Below are 20553 nucleotides of genomic sequence, written 5' to 3' on the forward strand. Positions count from 1 at the left end.
GCTGGAACAGATTTGGGGGTTTCATATTGCACAGTGCAGGTGTTAGCGTGTGAAGAATATGCTGGTCGGTGGCTCATGTACGATTCAGTCCTGGCCTGGGGAGTGTGGTCCCTAGTGTGGGGTCCTGCAGCACCTCTGTGCACCCTGTGGCCACAGCCCCTGAGTTGCATGACAGGCGTGAGGCCAGCACCTTGAGGCTCTGGGTGACGACTGGTCTATGGTCTGTTGGGTTTCTGCTGAAGGCTGGCTGTGCAGAGGGCCACCCTTCTGTGCCAGGTCTGGGAGTATCCCCCAGCCTTTCTTTCGTTTGTGTTGGCCTTTCAGTGTCAGTGACAGAGAGATAATCCCTTCCCCTTCTAGAGGTGAACAGCCCCTGGTACGTGCCTGTGCCAGGGGGGGAGTTTGCATGTTTGGATCTCAGCTCTCTCTGAACAAAGCGTCCTTGAAGAAATACAGTGTTGCATCATTTCCAAGAAAGTGCAGTGTGGTGCCAGAGCATGGGGCCCTCCTCCGCATGGGGCCCTCCTCCGCATGGTGACAGGGAGCTCACAGTGTTCCTGTCTGTTCATGTAGGCAGCTGCAGGGCCTAGTTCGGGGAATGGGGGGCAGGCACCATATGTGTCTGCATGAACCCTAGAATAGCTAAGGACTCAGTCTCTGAGAGGACCCCCTTCCCCAATTGGAGGGAATCAGCCCTTCCTGGGCCACTGAAGTTGCCAAGGACCTAGAAATGGAGGCGGGTAGGTGATCATTCACTGTGGCCCCCATCCCAGGTTTCCACAGGGAAGGAGGAACTCCCTCGGGGCACCGGCTTCCAGGGGAGACCAAGACACCTACCTGTAAAGTGACCAAGCCCGGTGCCCTGGCCACCTGCCCCTTCTTAGCAGAGTGGGGGCTGTGACCTGCCCCGAAGTCCTAACTGGCACCCCAGTGCCCGTCCTGCCCATTCGCTCCCACATTCATGGTGCGTGAGTTCAACTACTGAGGTAAGGAAGTGAAACCTGGCGCTGTCCCCATGTGTCATTGGGAAGGTGTGGGCAGGCCACCACAGTGGCCTCCTTGGTTGGCCCACGCGGCTGCTGGCCTCTTTTCCCTAACACTCAGCATATTCATGTGTGGCTAAGAGGACAAGCTTGGTGGTGCTTCTCTTTCCACATGGGGCCAGAGTTGGGGTGGGTGCTGCCCAGGTGTGGGGGGCTGAGGTTCTGAAGCCACCACACTGGGTCTCGTGAGTGCTGGACCTCAAATGCTCACATTCTAGGACAGTGTCTCAGAGCCACGCCTGTCATTACAGAGAGAACAAAGCTGGAACTCTGCGCACACACACATTCATGTGCACGCACACTGGAACATCAGCCTCAGGACAGGACCTGCCCTTACGAGGCTCGTGTCTTGCTCTGTCCCTTTCCATTGGTGCAAATGCAGCCCTGGCGGTTTCCCTGCCCTGACAGGTCCTTGTGGCTGGTAAGGCAGCAAGGCCCAGAGCTCCGCCAGCCATATGGTAACCTGGTCTCAGAACCCTTCCATATGCCTGCCTGCCCATTACGTGATGTTTCCACCCCGAGTCTGCATTCCCTGAACATGGTGTGTCCAGACTCTGGGTTCCCCATTGCAATGTTTTGTCCCCAAACCAGTGACCATGCACCCTCTGCCCCACATCGCGGTCCATTGTGTTCAGGACACGTGAGTAGTTTCTGCCAATCCAGTTGTCACTTATGTCACTCAGCAGCTCCGACAGGTCCTCTGTGTCTGCCCAGGTTCTTGGCTATAGTCTGGACCCCAAAGCCAGAAGGGAGCCTTCTAAAATGTAGTCAGACCACCCAGCTCTCTACAAGGCGGAGACTCTGTCCATCACTGCACGCTGCCTCTCCCCTCACATTGCACATTGTCACACTGTAACCTTGACGTCCCCTGTGGGCCCTGGCCCCGGCCTTTGCCTTGCTCCTGCTGGCTGTGTCTTCACTCTCCCCAAGGCATGCTCAGGTCCCTGCTTCCCCATCTCAGCTGAGAACTTCCTTCCCCACCTCCATGGGAGCTGTCAGCCCTGTGGGGACAGGGACAGGGCCTTGCCCATTGGGATCACTGCTGTTTCCTCATGTGTCTCTGCCTTGGTGGTTATGCTGCAGGTGCATCTGGGAGCTGAGGTGCACCTGCCCTGGGGACTCAGGCTCATGTTCCCTTCCTGGGTTCCGCATATAGCAGAGCCCAGTGGGCACTCTCTTAGCAAGCCTGGGGCCTGGCTCCAGGCACAAGCAGGTGGCAGCTTGGACATGGATCTGCACCCCGTCTGACCATGGGTCTTGGTGCTTCTCTGCTGTCACTCCTGGCCAAACTCAGGATGGGTGGTTGGAGGAGTGTGCCTGGTAGTGGGTTTTCTGGAGCCAGATCCCACTGCCATGTGGGCATCCATACAGCTGGTTGCACTGGTTGAGGGTGAGGACCAGGGATCAGAAAGGTGTTACCTGGAGCCAGGGCTGCAGCGGGTTGGGGCTAGGAGGGAGGGGCACCATGGCCTCTGTTCACACAGGATCTGGGGCCTCTGTAGTCTACACAGGACCTAACAGTCTCCCTTCATCCAGTGTCTTAACTCTCATCCTCAGGAAAGACTGGACACGTTGTAACAGGGGCCCCAAAGATGAGACATGGTTTCTTTGGAACTTTCTCTCTGCATCTCATCAGCTTGGGTTGGCTGTCGGCAGTCGGTTCAGATTCCCTGGGAGAACTTGTGTTTGGCTCTGGCTGTGTGTGCCTGTTTTTATGCCTGGTAATTAAAACATTTATTTAGCCTTCGAGTGAAAATCTAATTTTTTCAGTCTAAGAACTGCTAATGTTGGCACTGAGACTTCAGTGCATCAGGCAAACAGATTGGAGCCTGGCATTTGCAATTCAGGCTGTGGGGCACTAATCAGAGATACAGTTTGGTAATTGACATGTTGAATGTAGACTTCGGTGGGAGAGGGTGCCAGGCGCTGAGCGTCTGTGTGTGGCCGGCAAGTAGGCCTTCCTCAGCAGACTCCACCCCGCCCCCCTTGGCCAGACAGGGTCTGGTGTCTTGACAGCCGTATTCTGAGCTCCTGGTGTTCGTAGCACTGCCCCAACCCTGCACATAGTCACTTCTGTAGCCACAAAATCTGCCGCAGCGGGTTGCGTTCTTGTCCCCATCGCTCAGATGGGAAAAGCTTATTTGCCCAAGGGTGTTGTTCAAGGGCACAGCTGGGCTTGGACTCAGGAAGTCTGGCTGTGGCCCCTGAGAGGTGGTGTGCACCTGCACTTTGTTCTTGTGGTTGTCTCCCGGGTTACTGACTTGCTCCCTCTCCTCTCTCCCAGACCATCATGGAGCAGTTCAACCCCAGCCTGCGGAACTTCATTGCCATGGGGAAGAATTACGAGAAAGCCCTGGCAGGTAAGGTGGGGACCATGTGCGGCCAGGGGACGGTGCGTGGGGCCTGAGGCTGAGTCTGTCCCTGCACGGGCATGGCCATGTCCTCAGGCTTGTCTTGTGACTGTGGCGAGCGCATAGAGTCTGGATTCTGATTTTGTCTGGGGCACCTAAAGACAGATGGAGTGTGATGTCTGTCTGGGCTCAGATGAAGTCACGGTGGCTTCAGGTATGGGGGCTGAAGCATCTCCTTGGCGAGTGATCCTGCTGTGGTTCACAGAGAGTGCTGGGGAGTGGGATGCAGCTTGAGACCCCGCTCTGTCCAGCTCAGGGAGGGAACATGGTGTGGGTTCCCCACAATCAGGGTCCATGGATGTATGCGTGGGGCCAGCTGAGTTGGGCCATGTTCTTGGGCACCAAGTGCTGGTGCCCACCACACTCTTGACTGTATTGCTCTGGCTACAGCATCTCTGTGGACAAAGCTACCCCACCCTTGCTTGGCAGGAAGGGCTATGACCTTTCTGTGACTTCTTGGGACCTCCACACCCAGGGGACTTTGTTGGGTGGGGTTTTAGGTTAAAGGTGATGAGAGGAGAGGCTGTTGACTCTTTTTTTTTTAGTTTTTATTTTATTTATTCATTTTTTTTTCTTTTTCTTTTTGTATTTTTCTGAAGCTGGAAACAGGGAGAGACAGACAGACTCCCGCATGCACCCGACCGGGATCCACCCGGCACGCCCACCAGGGGGCGACACTCTGCCCACCAGGGGGCGATGCTCTGCCCCTCCGGGGCGTCGCTCTGCCTCGACCAGAGCCACTCTAGCACCTGGGGCAGAGGCCAAGGAGCCATCCCCTGCGCCCAGGCCATCTTTGCTCCAATGGAGCCTTGGCTGCAGGAGGGGAAGAGAGAGACAGAGAGGAAGGAGAGGAGGAGGGGTGGAGAAGCAGATGGGCGCTTCTCCTGTGTGCCCTGGCCGGGAATCGAACCCGGGACTTCTGCACACCAGGCCGACGCTCTACCACTGAGCCAACCGGCCAGGGCCTTACTTATTCATTTTTAGAGAGGAGAGAGAGAGAGACAGAGAGAGAGAGAGAGGAGAGAGAGACAGGGGGGAGGAGCTGGAAGCATCAACTCCCATATGTGCCTTGACCAGGCAAGCCCAGGGTTTCGAACCGGCGACCTCAGCATTTCCAGGTTGACGCTTTATCCACTGCGCCACCACAGGTCAGGCCTCGACTCTTCTTTATTTGTGTGTATGTGACAGAGACAGAAAGAGGGACAGATAGGGACAGACAGGCAGGAAGTAAGAGAGATAAGAAGATCAATTCTTCATTGCAGCTCCTTAGTTGTTCATTGATTGCGTTTTCACACATGCCTTGACCTGGGGCGGGGGGGGGGTGGGGGGTGGCTACAGCAGAGTCAGTGACCCCTTGCTCATGCCAGTGATCTTGGGCTCAAGCCAGCAACCCCACACTCAAGCTGGTGAGCCCATGCTCATGCCAGTAACCTCAGGGTTTCAAACCTGGGTCCTCTGCATCCCAGTCTGATGCTCTATCCACTGCGCCACCGCCTGGTCATGCTAAGCTGTCAACTCTTGTTCTTAATTGCCTGGTCACCTGGGGACAGAGCAATTCGCAGAGCCCTCCTGTCCCTGGGCAGTGGTGTCTAGGTGAGGGTATCTAGCTTCTTACCACACATGGGGGGAGAGGGGGCCTCCTGTCCTGCACCAGTCTCATCAGGTGGCCCTGTGCCCAGCTCTCTGCCATGACCTTGGCCCTCCCTCGGAAGGGACTGCCATTGCAGGGTGACTGCTTGACAGCAGAGAACTGTCCAAGAGACTGTACCCAAGTGCAGAAAGATGGCACCTTCTGTCCCCACTGTGGGGGTCGATGGTGTGGACACACAAACCTGGCTGCCCCTGGTCCTATGAGCTGCCCCTGCTCTGCAGCTCTGAGTGCCCCAGGGTCCTGCAAGGCCAGAGAAGCATGGAGGCTCCTCCTCCTCCTCCCTTTCTGCCCTCCTGCCCCTACCCACAGGGCCTTTCCCCTTAGACGTCAGGAGAAGCTGTCCTTCCTGGAGCTCTGACCCAACCTGCAAGGTCTCTGTTTCAATGTATTTATTTTAGAAAAAGGGAGGAAAAGAGAGAAGCACTGATTTTTTGTCCCATTTACGCATTTATTAGTTGGTTCTTGTTTGTGCCCTGACCAGGGATTGAACCTACAACCTTGGTGTATCAACATGACATTCTAAAAACCAACTGAGTTACCTGCCAGGGCCCCAGCCCATAGGGTCTTAATGACAGTGGCAGATCCCAGGGTACAGTAGTGGCCTCTGTCCCGCCAGGAGTTGAGGGCAGAATCCTGAGTCAGATTCCTTCCCCTACAGGAGCTTGCAGGGCAGGGCTGGGGGAGGGTCAGGCCCGCAGGGCCCACCGTCTCTAGCTCACCCTGCCTGTGGAGCAGGCCAGCTTCTCGTGTCCACCTGGCTGGGCCTGGTTTTCCTTGTGCACACAGAGTAGGAATGGAGAGGGCTAGATGGTACAGACTGGTTTCCTTTTTTGAGAGCCATCATCTGTGGGGCATGTCTGAGGCCTGGGGCTTCCCAGTGGGATGACGTGACCTTGTTCCTAGGTGCGCTGCATCCTGGTCAAGGCACAGCCATGTTTCCTGCCTGTGCACCCAGCTCTTTTTTTTTTTTTTTTGGTATTTTTCCAAAGTTGGAAACAGGGAGGCAGTCAGACAGACTCCCGCATGCGCCTTACCGGGATCCACCCGGCACGCCCACCAGGGGCGATGCTCTGCCCATCTGGGGCGTCGCTCTGTTGCGACCAGAGCCATTCTAGCACCTGAGGAAGAGGCCATAGAGCCATCCTCAGCACCCTGGCCATCTTTGCTCCAATGGAGCCTTGGCTGCGGGAGGGGAACAGAGAGACAGAGAGGAAGGAGAGGGGGAGGGGTGGAGAAGCAGATAGGCGCTTCTCCTGTGTGCCCTGGCCAGGAATCGAATCCAGGACTCCTGCACGCCAGGCCGACGCTCTACCATTGAGCCAACCGGCCAGGGCCTGCACCCAGCTCTTTAATGTGAAGCACAAGTTTCCTTCCAGGTCTTTCCATCTCTGCGCCCCTGCCCCCCTGAGGCTGTCCAGGGTGCCTGTGTGTGGAGAGTTGGAGCTTCCTCCCTCTGCCTGTTTCGCTGCCTGTCCCAGAGCGGAGCCCAGCTGCCCCATCCCTCCCGTTACCTCACTGCACTCGACCTTCCCAGGCAGGACATCTGCCAAGTTTGGCCGTTTTTCATTGGTTTTAAGGAACCCCCACCTCCACATCAGCCACTGGGACACGGAGTCCATATACGCCTCTAGGCTGCAGAGCAAATAGCATGTGTCTGATTGGAAACCACCTAAACAACATTTGGTCAGGTGCCCAGGGATAGGCCTCTGACTGGGTTCTGTGGAAAGCAGGTCGGAAAGTATACTGTACTGCTGGCATGGCTCCTTCAGCCCGGGTGAACCGAAGGGCACACCCAGGGTCTCCCAGCGTCACCATGCCCCAGGAGGAAGTTCCACCAGGCAGCAGCCCTGAGCCATGTGGAATCAGGTTCACTTGTGAGGTCCCCCCATCTCCCCTCACCGCAGTGGTGACTTCAGCTTTGAGCAGCTGATTCACTTCCAGCTACAAACATGGTTCCCAGACCAAGGACAGGATTGTAGGACAGAGCTCTCTCCCAGTTTGCAGGACCTTTGAGTAACTGGCTTCCTGCTGGCTGTTGTGCAGGTTTGTCCCCAGTCATCTTTGTCTCATGAGGCACATGCAGCCCCCCCATCACGGCTCCTGCACCTAAACACACACTGTGTCTCCACAAGGGAAGGAGCTTCCAGTGCAGGCAAAAGAGGAGGACAGCCAGAGGAGCAGGTGTGGCCAGACTGCAGGTTTCTTGTCTCTGGCCACATGGGGGCCATGCACTGCAGGTCTGCCCCGTCCCAGAGGGAATTAACCTCCTTCTCTCTCCTTCCAGGTGTGACCTATGCTGCCAAAGGTTATTTCGACGCCCTTGTGAAGATGGGCGAGCTGGCCAGTGAGAGCCAGGGCTCCAAAGAACTTGGTAAGACCCTCCCTGATGTCGTTGGATGTGCCTGGGCGAGTCTGGGGTCCCATCCTGTGTCTGGTCTTTGAAGTGGGATCAAGTGTTTCCTGTCAGACAAGGAACAATTTTCTAAAACAATCGTACCCTCAGAGCTAGCGAGGGCTCTGAGGTGCGTGCCCCGGTGAAAGTGGTCACCGGCAGCCTGGGTGTGTGGGAGCTCACACAGCTGGCCTGCTGGTGGGGGTGGGGACACAGATGTGTGGGTGTGGGCAGTCCCAGCAGAACTTAAAGGGCTAACACAGGAGCCGTGTAACAAGTGGACTCAGACGCCGGCACTGAGTAGCGCGGGGAGAGGTTCTGGTGTAGAAGAAAGTGACACGGGTACGGACCACAGGCTGGGTGGGCTTACGTCGGGAAGTGCACATCCCGTGGCACGTGGCAGAGTCCCAGATGAAGACGGGTCCCCAAGACGACTGCTTTTTTCCTTAGACCTTTTCTGTGACAAGCTCATGTTGCTTGTATAATTGGGTACACAGCATAATACGAGCGTCCTGGCTCCACTGAGCCGCCAGGTCTGGGGCAGCCTCCATCTCGCCCCAGTGGCTTCAGGCAGAGGCCTGGGGCACAGATGCCGTCTCACTCTCTCCGCCCCTCTCCGTTTTCACCGTGGCCCACCAGAAGTGAGGTCTGTGCTCTGTGAGGTTTGCAGTGGCTCTGCCATGCCCCTGTTTGGAGACACAGAGGCCCAGCTTGTTCCTGGCAGGCTGCCGGGTATATGCTGTGTGTCCTGTAGCCACCAGCCTGGCAGAGCCATGGTGGCATGCAGGTTTCTGTGGCACTAGCATGAATGCATATCTGTTCTATTTTTTTTTTCCCACATTTTTCCGAAGCTGGAAATGGGGAGGCAGTCAGACTCCCGCATGCGCCCGACCGGGATCCACCCGGCACGCCCACCAGGGGGCGATGCTCTGCCCATCTGGGGTGTTGCTCTGTTGCAACCAGTCATTCTAGCGCCTGAGGCAGAGGCCACAGAGCCATCCTCAGCGCCCTGGCCATCTTTGCTCCAATGGAGCCTTGGCTGCGGGAGGGGAACAGAGAGACAGAGAGGAAGGAGAGGGGGAGGGGTGGAGAAGCAGATGGGCGCTTCTCTTGTGTGCCCTGGCCGGGAATCAAACCCGGGACTCCTGCACACCAGGCCGACGCTCTACCACTGAGCCAACCGGCCAGGGCCACAGCTGTTCTATTGATAGACATATGGTGGGACCTGTCTGGGCTGGAGGGGCGAAAAGTGTAATGTGCAGGAGGCCTAGTAGGGGCGTGCCCAGACAGGGTGCGTGACTAGGGATAGGCTTCACACACAGGCTGGCCAGTCTCTGCTCTCGAGAAAACTGGACCCATGGTCAGGCTGGCAAGTCTGAAACAGCAGTGAGATTCCAGAGTTTCCTGCTGGCATAGTCCATGGTGGTTGTTGCTACAGTAAGCCTGGGGGGCAGGATGTCAGCCTTGTGCCTGGTGTGAGCATGGGGCCTGGGCCTTGCAGCAGGATGAGGAGGATGCAGTGTCCCTTCCCTGTGCTGGGTCTCATTTGGCCTCTGATTTGCAGTGGGTTTTGAAGTCTCTCCTGGGCTTATTTGGTGTGTGGGGTCCATCACCAAATAGGAGTCCAACTGTATGCATCTACAGAAGTAGCCCAGAGAGGCCACTGAGGGATGACCCTGTCCCCTTGACTCCAAGTTGCTGACACTGAACATGGGGGCTTCCTATGACAGCAGGTTCTCCAGTTCTCAGCCCCCAGCTGGCCCCTGGTGACTGAAGTTTGACATTGTCTGCCTCACATAGCTGCCCCCCAGGCAGAGGCCTGTTGCAAGCAGTGGGTCCCGGTCACCAAGCCCTGTCCTATTTGGCTGCAAATTGGGGGTTTCAAGAACCTATACTTCAGGTTTGATGATGTACCAGAATGGCTTCAGAGCTGAGGGGAACACCCAGGTTTACCAGTTCATTATAAAGGACACTGTGAGTCTATAAAGGTCAACAGTGTGGGCCTGGGGGGTTCCCAGACCCTGGAGCTTCTTCCTCGTGGAGGTAGGGACCTGGTGCTTCCTAAGCCCAGGTCTGGGGCTTCCTCACATCAGCATGATCAAGTATTTGCTCCATGTCCAGCCCCTGTGCTCTCCCTGGAGATGGAATAGGGCTGAAAGTTCCAGTTTCCAAGCATGGCTTGGTCTATCTGGTGACCAGCCCCACCAGGAGCCACCCAGAGTCCTCCCAGTAGAACAAAAGACATGCCTCTTACCCAAGGGACTCAGGAGTTCCATCAGGAACCAGGGGCAGAGATCAGTAAGCACAGCTTAGGTCACAGCAGCCCAGCTGTGGGGACTAAACTTTTCTTCTGCCAGTGGCTTTATTGAGATGTAACTCACATGACATATAATAGCTCACCCATGGAAGTGTGCTGCTCTGTGGTTCCTAGCACAGCCACAGCATGCACCATCCCCAGTGTCTGGTCCCAGAACACGCAGCATCCCACCAGCAGTGCCCATCCCGTAAGCTGTGGTTGGCCTGCTCTGGCACGTCATGTGATGAGTCCTGCAGCAACCCGTGCTGGATGGCGGCTGACACCGTGCTTGCAAGGCTTCCTGTTGTGCACGTGTCAGTGCTTCATTACTTGTTATGGCTGAACGTTGTACTGTGCAGACCGTGTTTTGTTTGTCCTTTCCCCAGCTGACAGACACTTGAGTTGTTTCCACCTTTGACTAAATAGTGCTACTGTGAGGAGTTGGCATAGGAATTATGTGGACATCTGTTTCCCTGCACACCTAGGTCACATGCTTGGGAGTTGAATTTTTATTAAAGCTCACACATCCCCGGTCTAAAGGTATGCCAGCTCCTGTGCCCCCTCCCCGACCTCATCCCCAAGACCCCTTCTCGGCAGCAGGGGCCTTCTGCTCTGTGTGGCATCGTCTGGCTGTTTGCTTCCACACGTCTGGAAGAGCGGTTTATCCCTTTTTTCTTTCAATTTTACACATTATCTGATGTGTTTTTGCTATAGAAATGTAGAATTAGCATTTTTATAGTGTTCGCTTGCCCCACTCAGTATAATGATTACAACTTTTGCTTAAATCACGGTACAGTTGATCCTCTAACAATGCAAGGTTGGACCACATGGGCCAATTACATGCAGATTTCTTTTTAATTATTATTATTATTTTTTAAGTAATACAAGTATTTTTTTAATTTTTTTTAATTTTTATTTTATTCAGTTTTAGAGAGGAGAGAGAGAGAGAGAGAAAGAGAGAGAGGAGAGAGAGACAGAGAGAAAGAAGGGGGGAGGAGCTGGAAGCATCAACTCCCATATGTGCCTTGACCAGGCAAGCCCAGGGTTTTGAACCGGCAACCTCAGCATTTCCAGGTCGACGCTTTATCCACTGCGCCACCACAGGTCAGGCCTCTTTTTAATTATTTTTTAAAATTCATTTTTAGAGCAGACAGAGAGAGAGAAGGGGGGAGGAGCAGGAATCATCAATTCCCATATGTGCCTTGACCAGGCAAGCCCGGGTTTTGAACCGGCAACCTCAGCGTTCTAGGTCCACGCTTAATCCACTGTGCCACCACAGGTCAGTACATGCAGATTTTTAAAAATAAACACCTGTACTGTTGTCAGTCCATGGATGGGAGTCCATAGATGTGGAAGGCTAGTGGCTTCATCATGCAGGAACTTGAGCATGCATGGGTTTTGGTATCTGCAGGAGGATCCTAGAGTTAGTTCCCCCCAGATACCCAGGGACAACTATGTTTTGGGGAGTCAGGGTTATATGTGGATTTCTGATTGTAAGGGGTAAGGCCCCTCCCCGCATGTTGTTCAAGGGTCAGTTGTCCAGTGTTCACGTGACAATGGCAGAAGCCCTGTCACTGCCAATGCTCAGTGGACTGTGACTGCTATGTTCACAGATTCATTGCATTGTCATTGTGGACAGTTTGGTGAATTAGGCACAGTGCCCACCTCTGGTGACAGCAAGCAGCTCCATCATCCCCAAGTTTCTAGGCCCCCCAGGGAACCCCCCTGCCTCCCTCTCCCATGCTCCCATGCACCCATGCACCCATGCAGTGCACCACCTGTGTACTTTCCACCCAGGGTCAGTGTGCATTTGCTGGTGTTGATGTAAATGACATTGCATGGTGTAACTTTTTACACAGGGGGCCAGTTCACTGTCCCTCAGACCGTTGGAGGACCGGACTATGAACAAATCCCTATGCACACTGCACATATTTTAAAGTAAGAAAACAAAACGGGAACAAATACAATATTTAAAATAATGAACAAGTAAATTTAAATCAACAAACTGACCAGTATTTCAATGGGAACTATGGGCCTGCTTTTGGCTAATGAGATGATCAATGTCCAGTTCCATATTTGTCACTGCTAGCCATAACAAGTGATATGACGTGCTTCCGGAGCTGTGACGCGTGTATCCCGTGTCACCGGAAATAGTACTGTACGTGAACAACTCCGTGCTTTGCGGCGCTGCCACATACAGTACTCCAGGAGCACAGGATGCATCCACATCCTGTGCTCTTCTCACTGACCACCAATGAAAGAGGTGCCCCTTCCAGAAGTATGGCGGGGGCCGGATAAATGGCCTCGGGGCCGCATGCGGCCCGTGGGCCGTAGTTTGGGGACCCCTGGTGTAGACAGTACTCCTTTTTGACTCTGGCCAGTTTTAGCTACATGATGATTTTGGTCTGGCTGCTTTGGTGTCTGCTGTCTGTCAGCCTTTGGACTGTGTGGCCCTCACAGATGGATGCCCAGTGTTCACACCATCTCCTGGCAGCACTGGGTGGCTCCCAGGGGGGCACTCCCAGGTTTGCGTGTCTCGTGCATTGAATGCTGGGCATCTCTCATCACTGTCATTTGTTTGCTGGGTCCTTGGTGAGTGTCCACATCTCCCCTCTGTGTTCTGTTGGGCTGGATATGATTATCAGGCTGTAAGTATTCTCTGTATTCTAGATAGATGTGCCTGCTCAGATTTGTGTTTTACCAATATTTCCTCTCATTCTGGTTTGCCTTTCATTTCTGTGTTTATAGAACAAAAATGTTCCGTTTTAATGGAGTCCAGTTGATGGGGTTTTTTTTGAGCTGTACAGATCACAGGTTTTTATACTATTTTGACTTTTTCTAAGTTTTAAAAAAATTTATTGATTTTAGAACATAGAGAGAAACATTAGTCTGTAGTTCCACTTGTTCATTCACTGGATGATTCTTGTATGTGCCGTGACCAGGGATTGAATTTACAACCTTGGTGTGCTGGGACAACACTAACTGAGCTACCCAGCCAGAGACACTTTATTTTTATCTCGAGTCAATCATTGCCTCACTGTTCATCTGCTAAGTGCATGGTATACTGTTGTTCACTTATCCCCACACCCTTGGCCAACAGGTGGGCACTTTCCTTGCCCGGTGTCCCTGCCTGGGCTGTTTCTCCTCCTCATGGAGTCTGCCCTCCTGCAGTCCCTCCTACTCTGCTTCCCCTTGGCTGGCCTGGGAATTCCCTTCTCCATGTTTTCTGGGTCCTGTTATTCCCTCATCTGGGGACCATCCCTCCTTTTAATGGGTCCTCAGCAGGTAGATGGAAGTGCTGACCTAGTGCTGAGCATTCCAGGTGGTCCAGGGTCTTCCCTCTGCTTCCTCTGACTTGAGGGTTGCCAGCTTCAGTGCTGTTTTTATTTTTATTTTATTTATTTTTTACAGAGACAGAGAGTCAGAGAGAGGAATAGATAGGGACAGACAGACAGGAACGGAGAGATGGGACGCATCAATCATTAGTTTTTCATTGCAACACCTTAGTTGTTCATTGATTGCTTTCTTATATGTGCCTTGACTGTGGGCCTTCAGCAGACCGAGTAACCCCTTGCTCGAGCCAGCGACCTTGGGCTCAAGCTGGTGAGCTTTTGCTCAAGCCAGATGAGCCCGCGCTCAAGCTGGCAACCTCGGGGTCTCGAACCTGGGTCCTTCCGCATCCCAGTCCGACGCTCTGTCCACTGTGCCACCACTGCCTGGTTAGGCTTCAGTGTTATTTTGATGCTGGCTTTTTGTGTGTGTGTGAGTTTTGTCATTTTCCCTCCTGGAAGCTTTTGCAATCTTTGCCTTTGGCGGGTATTGGGAAATTTCCAGGGGCTGTGCCTGTGTGTGTGGGTGAGGGTCATAGGGTTGGGCACTGAAGTCAAAGCACCCCCAGTGCCAGGCTGGTGGGTGTGGTATGCAGCAGCCTCTGGGGCTGCAGGAGGGGTAGCCAGACACAAGGCTAGGAAGGACAGAAGGGCCAACAGGAAAAACCAGGACAGGAGCAAGGAATGTGCCCAATAGTGCAAGGTGGACCAAAGTGAGGCATTGGACAGATAGGGGAAAGTCTGGAGTGGAGGAGGTGGTAAGGCTGCAAGGGGCAGAATTGGGGTCGGGCCACGGGGAAATGGGTGTGTGCGCTCAGCATCAGGATCAGCCGTGTAGGCACCAGAAGGGAGTATGTGCTCTTGCTGCTGAAGACTGTTCTGTGAACTCAGGTGGAACAGGGTGTTTCTGCCCTCCCCTCCGTCAGCAGCTGGGTTGTGCTGCTCTGAAGGAACTGGCCCAAGGACCATGCGGCTCAGTCCTGCTGCAGGGTGGCTTCCTGAGGATCTGCATGTGTCATGGACTGCCCCAGGGCTGGTGCCACCTACAAGGCCACCTCCACTGTGGTGCCAGGGCTCTTTATCCTAGAGGACACGATTGAGGGATGACCTCGCGCCAGACCTGTGAGATTTCAGAATGCTCCTGTCTGAGCAAGCTCAGCCCACACCTTCTCTTTGTGCCCGCATCACCTGCTGCTCAGTGAGCCCTGCCCCGCAGCCTCTGCCCCAGCAAAGGGCAGCACTCTGGCCAGCCTGGGCCTGGGAGGGGGGAAATCCAAGCCGAACCACATCTTGGTCACCAACGGGATGGGTTGTTGTCACTGTGCTGTAACTCGGAGTGTCCTAGCTGCCAGAGTGCCCAAGGAACCTGGACCTGCCCCACAGTGACCACAAGGAAGGCCACGTCCTCATTCCTTCTGAGCTGCTGGCCTCTGTTCCCACCTGAGGCCCTTGAGGGAATTTCAGATCCTGGGTCCTCTGCTCTTGGCCGGAGTGTGACGGGGCTTGGGCTTCAGTGCTGCGTCTTGGCCTCTGTGAGAGGTGGATTAAGGTTGGTTGAGGCCCTGGGCACAGAAAAAAATATTGAGCCCTTTAAAAAAAGAGAGAGAGACAGGAAAAATAAAAATACATGTTAACCATATTTTTAAATAAGTGAAAAACATTATTTACTATTAATGTTTTTTTGTTGTTTTGTTTTTTGTATTTTTCTGAAGTTGGAAACAGGGAGGCAGTCAGACAGACTCCCACATGGCACAACCGGGATTCACCCGGCATGCCCACCAGGGGGCGATGCTCTGCCCATCTGGGGCGTCACTCTGCCGCAATCAAAGCCATTCTAGCGCCTGAGGCAGAGGCCACAGAGCCATCCTCAGCGCCCAGGGCAACTCTGCTCCAGTGGAGCCAAGGCTGTGGGAGGTGAAGAGAGAGACAGAGAGGAAGGAGAGGGGGAGGGGTGGAGAACCAGATGGGCGCTTCTCCTGTGTGCCCTGGCCGGGAATCGAACCCGGGATTCTCACACGCCAGGCCGACGCTCTACCACTGAGCCAACCGGCCAGGGCCATGTACTATTAATGTTAAAGTTGCACATAGGAAATCAAACTTGGTGGCATTAGAAAAAAGTATAAAGTTGGGGTTTTGCAGGGCCCCTCAGAAGTCGGGGCCCAGAGCGTGTGCCCAGTGTGCCCGCTATTAAATCTGCCTCTGGCCACTGTCCTTGTGGAATAGTGTCACAGGGGTTTAGGTGTCGAGGCCACTGGCTTAGGACACGTGTTCCTCTCTATGCCTCAGTTCCCTTGTCCCATTAACTCTGCCAGCATCCAGGGGCGTTTGTTTGAGCTCCTGCCTCAGGCCTGTCAGACCCCACTCCATCCCCAGAGGCCTGTGCCAGTTCACACATGAACCTGAATCTCAGACATTCACCACAGCTGTTCCATCTGATGTCTGTTATGTTTGCAAAGAACATGTTCCCTAAGGGGCAGGCTTCCCAACTGTATGCAAATCTTCAGTCCTTTCATCTCCTTGGTGAGTGAAAGGAGTCCTTACTCCTCACTTCTCTGGGCAGTTTCCTCACCTGTTTTCAGGCCGTGTTAACGAGTGCATACAGTATACACCTGCAGATGCGTCTTTCGGACACACGGAACCTCTTCATGCTGTGACCTGTGTCCCCCAGAACTGTCCTTCCTCTGTTTTGTCCCTGTGGGGCTGGGTTTCCGCCTGCCCTTCCTTTTGCTGGCCTGGAAGCTGCACATTGCTGGTCACTTTCTCCTCTGGGGGTGACACAGGCCCTCAAGGAGTGATCCTGGGGTGGCTCCTGGTAAGTGGATCTCTGCCCAGGGATTGGGGCAGCACAGCATCGGGCACTCTGCTCACCTTGACCATGTCCTAAGCTGGCCCAGGCCCTGCTGACCAGAGATTGTTTTTACAGACTATCTCAGCACCTAGCAAAGCGGGGCCCATCCACTCCGTCACTGCAGGCACCCTGCCTGGACCCCTCTGGGTGTAGCCCCAGTGGCTGTGGGACCAGGGACCCTGCCCACTCCGCGTTGGCCCTGTTTTCCTGTTCTGACCCTGCCCCCCTTTCTGGCCTCTGGCCCTTCCTGCCTCTTTCCTTTCCAGGCAACTCCTGCTCTGCTCTCTGGACTGGAAGCTGTGAGGGCGGTAGGGGCACGCTGACCCTGGCCCAGCCCCTGTGAGGACCCCGTGCCCCACCCGCTTCCCCACAGACCCCGTTCCCCCCACGCTAGCCAGATGTGAGCTACTCAGAGGGAGCCCTGCATTGCAGAGTAGAGAGATTCCAGTGTGTACTTCCCTATGGAGGTCGAAGCCAGAGTCGTCAGAGCTATGAGCAGCGGCGGGGCTACCCTTTGCCCCTCCTGTGGAGCAGCCAGTGGCTTGCTGCCTTTGGTCCCTTTGGCAGCTGCACTCTCAGCCTCACAGAGAGCTCCTTTCTTCTTCCCTTGGACTCGTTCTCCATGGTGGACAGCTCTGCCATGGCAGGCGCTCATGGTACACTTTGATGTGCAGGCTGCTTAGTCAGGAGTGCAGGACTGCCTGAGTTCCAAGCTCCAGAACCTTCCACATCCCTCCTAATCCCCTTCTAGCACCTGCCAGCACCTGTCAGCACGTGAGCTCAGCCCCAGACCTGATCCCCGCTGGGGTCTGTGTTGAGGCCTACCCACCTGGTGCTGCTTCAGCCCAATGGGCTAATTACAGAGTGGGCTGCCTCTCATCTGTGTGCTGGGGCCACAGCTGCTTCTCGTCCTCACTTGAGCTGGCAGCTCAGGCCCCGTGCTCCGGACCTGTCCCTGCTGTGTGTGGATGCACGTTTGCCCCAAGGCCAAGGAAAGGGTTGGTGGTTGTAGGGAGGCTGACTAGAACTGCTTCCTTGTCCAGGTGCCCTGCAGGGCCTGTGCCTTGAGCTGATAGACAAGGAGTCCGCTCTGTGGCCCTCTCTGTCTCAGGCTTTTGGGCTGTGCTGGCGGGCAAGGGCCTGGCATGGACACTGAAGGATAGAGGGTGGCAGGGGTGTCCTAACCTCTCCAGTCCTCCAGACCATAGGCCATCAAAAATACCACCAGCCTGTTGGGGGCACAGCGCAGAGCCAAGGATATTTCCAGAATGTTCTGATGTGGCATTGGGGGTCGGGTGTGGGGTCCCTTGTTCTTCACCCTAAAGGAGAGCAGTGGTTCATGGCTCAGCAGATGTTCTCCACGCACAGCTGCGTGTTGGCATCTATCCCCCAGTGCTGGTTGCGGCCAGCAGTGGCATGTGCCCTCCAGGCTCTTCTGCTAATGTAAGCTTTAAGTATTAGAAATATGTTTTGTTTCACTTACTTTTAAATTTTGTATTGATTTGAGAGAGGAGGAGAAACATTGATCTGTGTCGGTGTGTATCCTGACGGGGGATTGAACCTGCAACCTCTCTGTACCCTGACAACGCTCTAACCAACCAAGCCCTGCAGCCAGGGCTGGGGCACTTTAAATTGGGCAAAGAGCAGAGTGTGAAGAACTCCAGGTGCCTGTCACCAGCTAGGCTCAGAGCAGGTCATGCTGCCTTCTCTCGTCTGTGCCAATCACTACTCCCCCAGGCATTCCTGACATCACCTGCTACTCCTCTGTCCTGCCTCCATCGGCATACATGGGGTGGGGTGGTGCACACGTCCCTCACTCCAGATCCCACCAGCACAGCTACTCAAGAACGGGCCTGGCCTGGTCACAGTCTGTGCCGGGGTTGCTAGTTTTTCCCATGTTAACTCTTGGGTGCGAGCTGTGGACACTGCCATGGTTCTTTGCATGGGGGAGAGACACTGTCCTGTCATCCACAGTGCCCAGGGCGCTATACTGTGTATGTCCCGCCTGCCACCAGGCCCCAAGATCTTCCCCCCAGTGACCATCTGTAGAGAGCCAGCTGTGCTTGAGACCAGGTGGAAGAGGTCGGGCCAGGGTCCCGAGGCACTTGGTCTCCTGGTCCACTGTGTGAACGTAGGAGGGCAGTTCAGGCTCTCTGTGCTGGAATCACACATACAAGAATAGGGTCACATTGTCTGCTCTTTGGCCCTCCCTGGCTTTGCAGGGCAGCTAAGGTTATGTAGCCTTCTGGAATGTTCTAGACTTTTCAGGAAGGTGGCACTGTTGTTGCACTGAGTGGGGCATAGCCTTCTCTGAGCCTCACCCACTCTGAGTCTGTTCTGCTGGAACTCCTGTCAGAGCCTTGCCCTGGTGGTCCTGTCCATGTGGCTGTGGCTGGAGGCTCAGTGGCTTTATTGTTCAGCCCTCGCCAACCCCCGAGGTCTCTGTTGGGTCCTCTGCCTTTGAAGAGGCTGTGTGTTTGTGACCTGGGCATGTGTGTGCTTGCAGGGCCCTGGGCACCCTGTATCCATAAGAGCACAGGGAGCTCTGTCTGGGCGCAGTAACCTTGCGGTGGGATGCTCACTGCAGGAGGCGGCTCCCCTGAGCCTGAAACTGGGCTGGGTTTGGCCACTGAGTCACTGGACTAAGGTGTGGCCCGAACATCCCCTGGCATTTGGCTGTTGTCCACACCTGGATACCCAAGTGAGGGACAAAGGCCAGCATTCCCAGGCCAGGCTCTGAGGCTCACTGTAGGGGACTCAGTGCCTCCTCGCGTATTTGCAGCCATCAGCTAACCCTCCCAGGTTGGCCTCGTGCTTGTAGGCACAGGTTGCCTGTCCCCTCTGTGGTGTTGCTGAAATGCAGGACTGGCAGATAGGGACACCTGTGCCATGTGACCTCGAGCCTTTGAGACTGTCGTTGAGTGCCTCCCTCTGGCTGCAGTGATTCTGAGATGGCACCGTGGGCTGTTCACCTGGCCCGTCCTGAGTCGGAGCAGTCCAGCCTCCCCTTGGTCTATGACAGCAGTCTGCGATGTGCAGTTAGACCCATGCAGAGGGGGCTGTGTTGATTTCACACCCTGATTGGCCTAACTCAGCCTCCACATTGCCCAGCCCTGAGGTTCTGTGATGGCTATGGTCCTCGGTGGCAGATGGTATTCCCATGGCCAGGTGGGAGCAGGACTCCTTGCCTGCACCTTCCCTTCCCAGCTAGTGACACCATGCCCTTCCCTGCTGTTTCTCCTGCCCCACCATGGCACACAGAGGGGGGGTGTCCCTTAGGCAGCCATCAGAAGTGGCTGATGCAGGACATGGTCACTGAAACCCCAGGAATGAAGAACACTATCCTAATTTCCTTGGGTCATACCCATTTGTCAAGGCTTGACATAGGCTTTTGTAAAGGCTCTGTTCTCATGTGCAGTTTAGTGTGGACACTAGATACATCACAGCCAGCCAAGAAGTAGTGGGGACAACCTCGTCTGTCCTAGACTGTGCTCCCTTGGCCCATGTAACGGCAGAGGAGCTGAGTGTAGGGAGGGGTCGGGGCTGGGCCATCTGGGCAGGGCATCTTTCTTTGGGCCTCCTGTACACCTGCTTCATCCACCGTGGCAAGCACTGTGAGCCAGATTGAGCCTGTATATGGGGAGATTAATAAACGTCTTAATTGAATCTGCTGTGTTCTCACAGTGGCTGGTGGTATCCGGAGTGACAGCTCACTCAGCATGTCTGCATGGCCCTGGGCATCTGGGGCTGCTCAGGGGCAGCAGCATCAGTGGGGAACAGTGATGTGTGGCTGGGCCTCATCCCCAGGATAGTCTGGTTACCAGAGGGCCTCTGCCTGATGACTGGGGTTCCTGCTTGGACGGAGCCATCAGCCTACGTCCTGCCAATGACGGAGCTGTGTGGATCTGTGAGGATCCAGCCCAGGGGCTCTACTGTTGGCTGTCCCTACCCTAAGAGGAAACGTGAGACTGTGCTCTGCCCTGGCACATGGCAGGAGGCTTGAGGAGACAGACCTCTTAAACCGCTTTCTGTGGCGTCATACCCCAGCCGGCCTGGAGCTTGAGGCCCCAAAAGTGAGGCACTAGGGGGACAGTCCTTTACCACAGCTAGTCTGGCCCGAGTGCCTGGGCCGTGACCCACCGCCTCCCCCAGTGCGGCACCATTGACGTGTACCAGTTCCCAGAGCCCTCAGCAGCCCTGTCCTTGGGAGCCTTGGAGGATGGGAGCAGCTCCTTTATTTCTCCTCCAGCTGGGAGCAGCCATCTGGAGTTTCCCCACTGGGTGGGTGCAGGGGCCAGGTCTCCAGCCACCCCCAGGGGTCCTGGTGTTGGGGTGGGCAGGCACATCAGAGGCACTGCCAATCCTCTGAACACAGTGACCTGATGCGTGGATGACCGGTTTCCTTCAGGGGCCTCTGTCCTGTTTGTGTCTCACAAGGTTCAGAGCAAATTGGTGCCTGAGAGACTGTTCTCAGGAGAGGTGCTGTTCCTGGGACAGTTACTCGGGGGCCTGAGCAGGCAGGTTAATGGGGTGCCATTAGTTAATACTGCTGCTCACAGCAGTAAGCAGCAGCAGCATCCCAT

At 55.0% G+C, this 20553-nt stretch overlaps 1 protein-coding gene across 7 annotated transcripts in view; it reads left to right on the forward strand.

The window, feature by feature from the left end:
• The window catches only part of BAIAP2 (BAR/IMD domain containing adaptor protein 2), a 70750-nt gene that overhangs the window by 11107 nt on the left and 39090 nt on the right, over positions 1–20553 (forward strand). For all 7 annotated transcript variants that reach the window (XM_066237739.1, XM_066237735.1, XM_066237741.1 and 4 more), the window contains exons 2-3: positions 3328–3403; positions 7390–7476. In XM_066237739.1, coding sequence (XP_066093836.1) covers positions 3328–3403; positions 7390–7476 — 163 coding nt within the window. The remainder of the gene's footprint in view (positions 1–3327; positions 3404–7389; positions 7477–20553) is intronic.

This window comes from Saccopteryx bilineata, chromosome 6 (assembly GCF_036850765.1).
Source record: "Saccopteryx bilineata isolate mSacBil1 chromosome 6, mSacBil1_pri_phased_curated, whole genome shotgun sequence".
NCBI lineage: Eukaryota > Metazoa > Chordata > Mammalia > Chiroptera > Emballonuridae > Saccopteryx > Saccopteryx bilineata.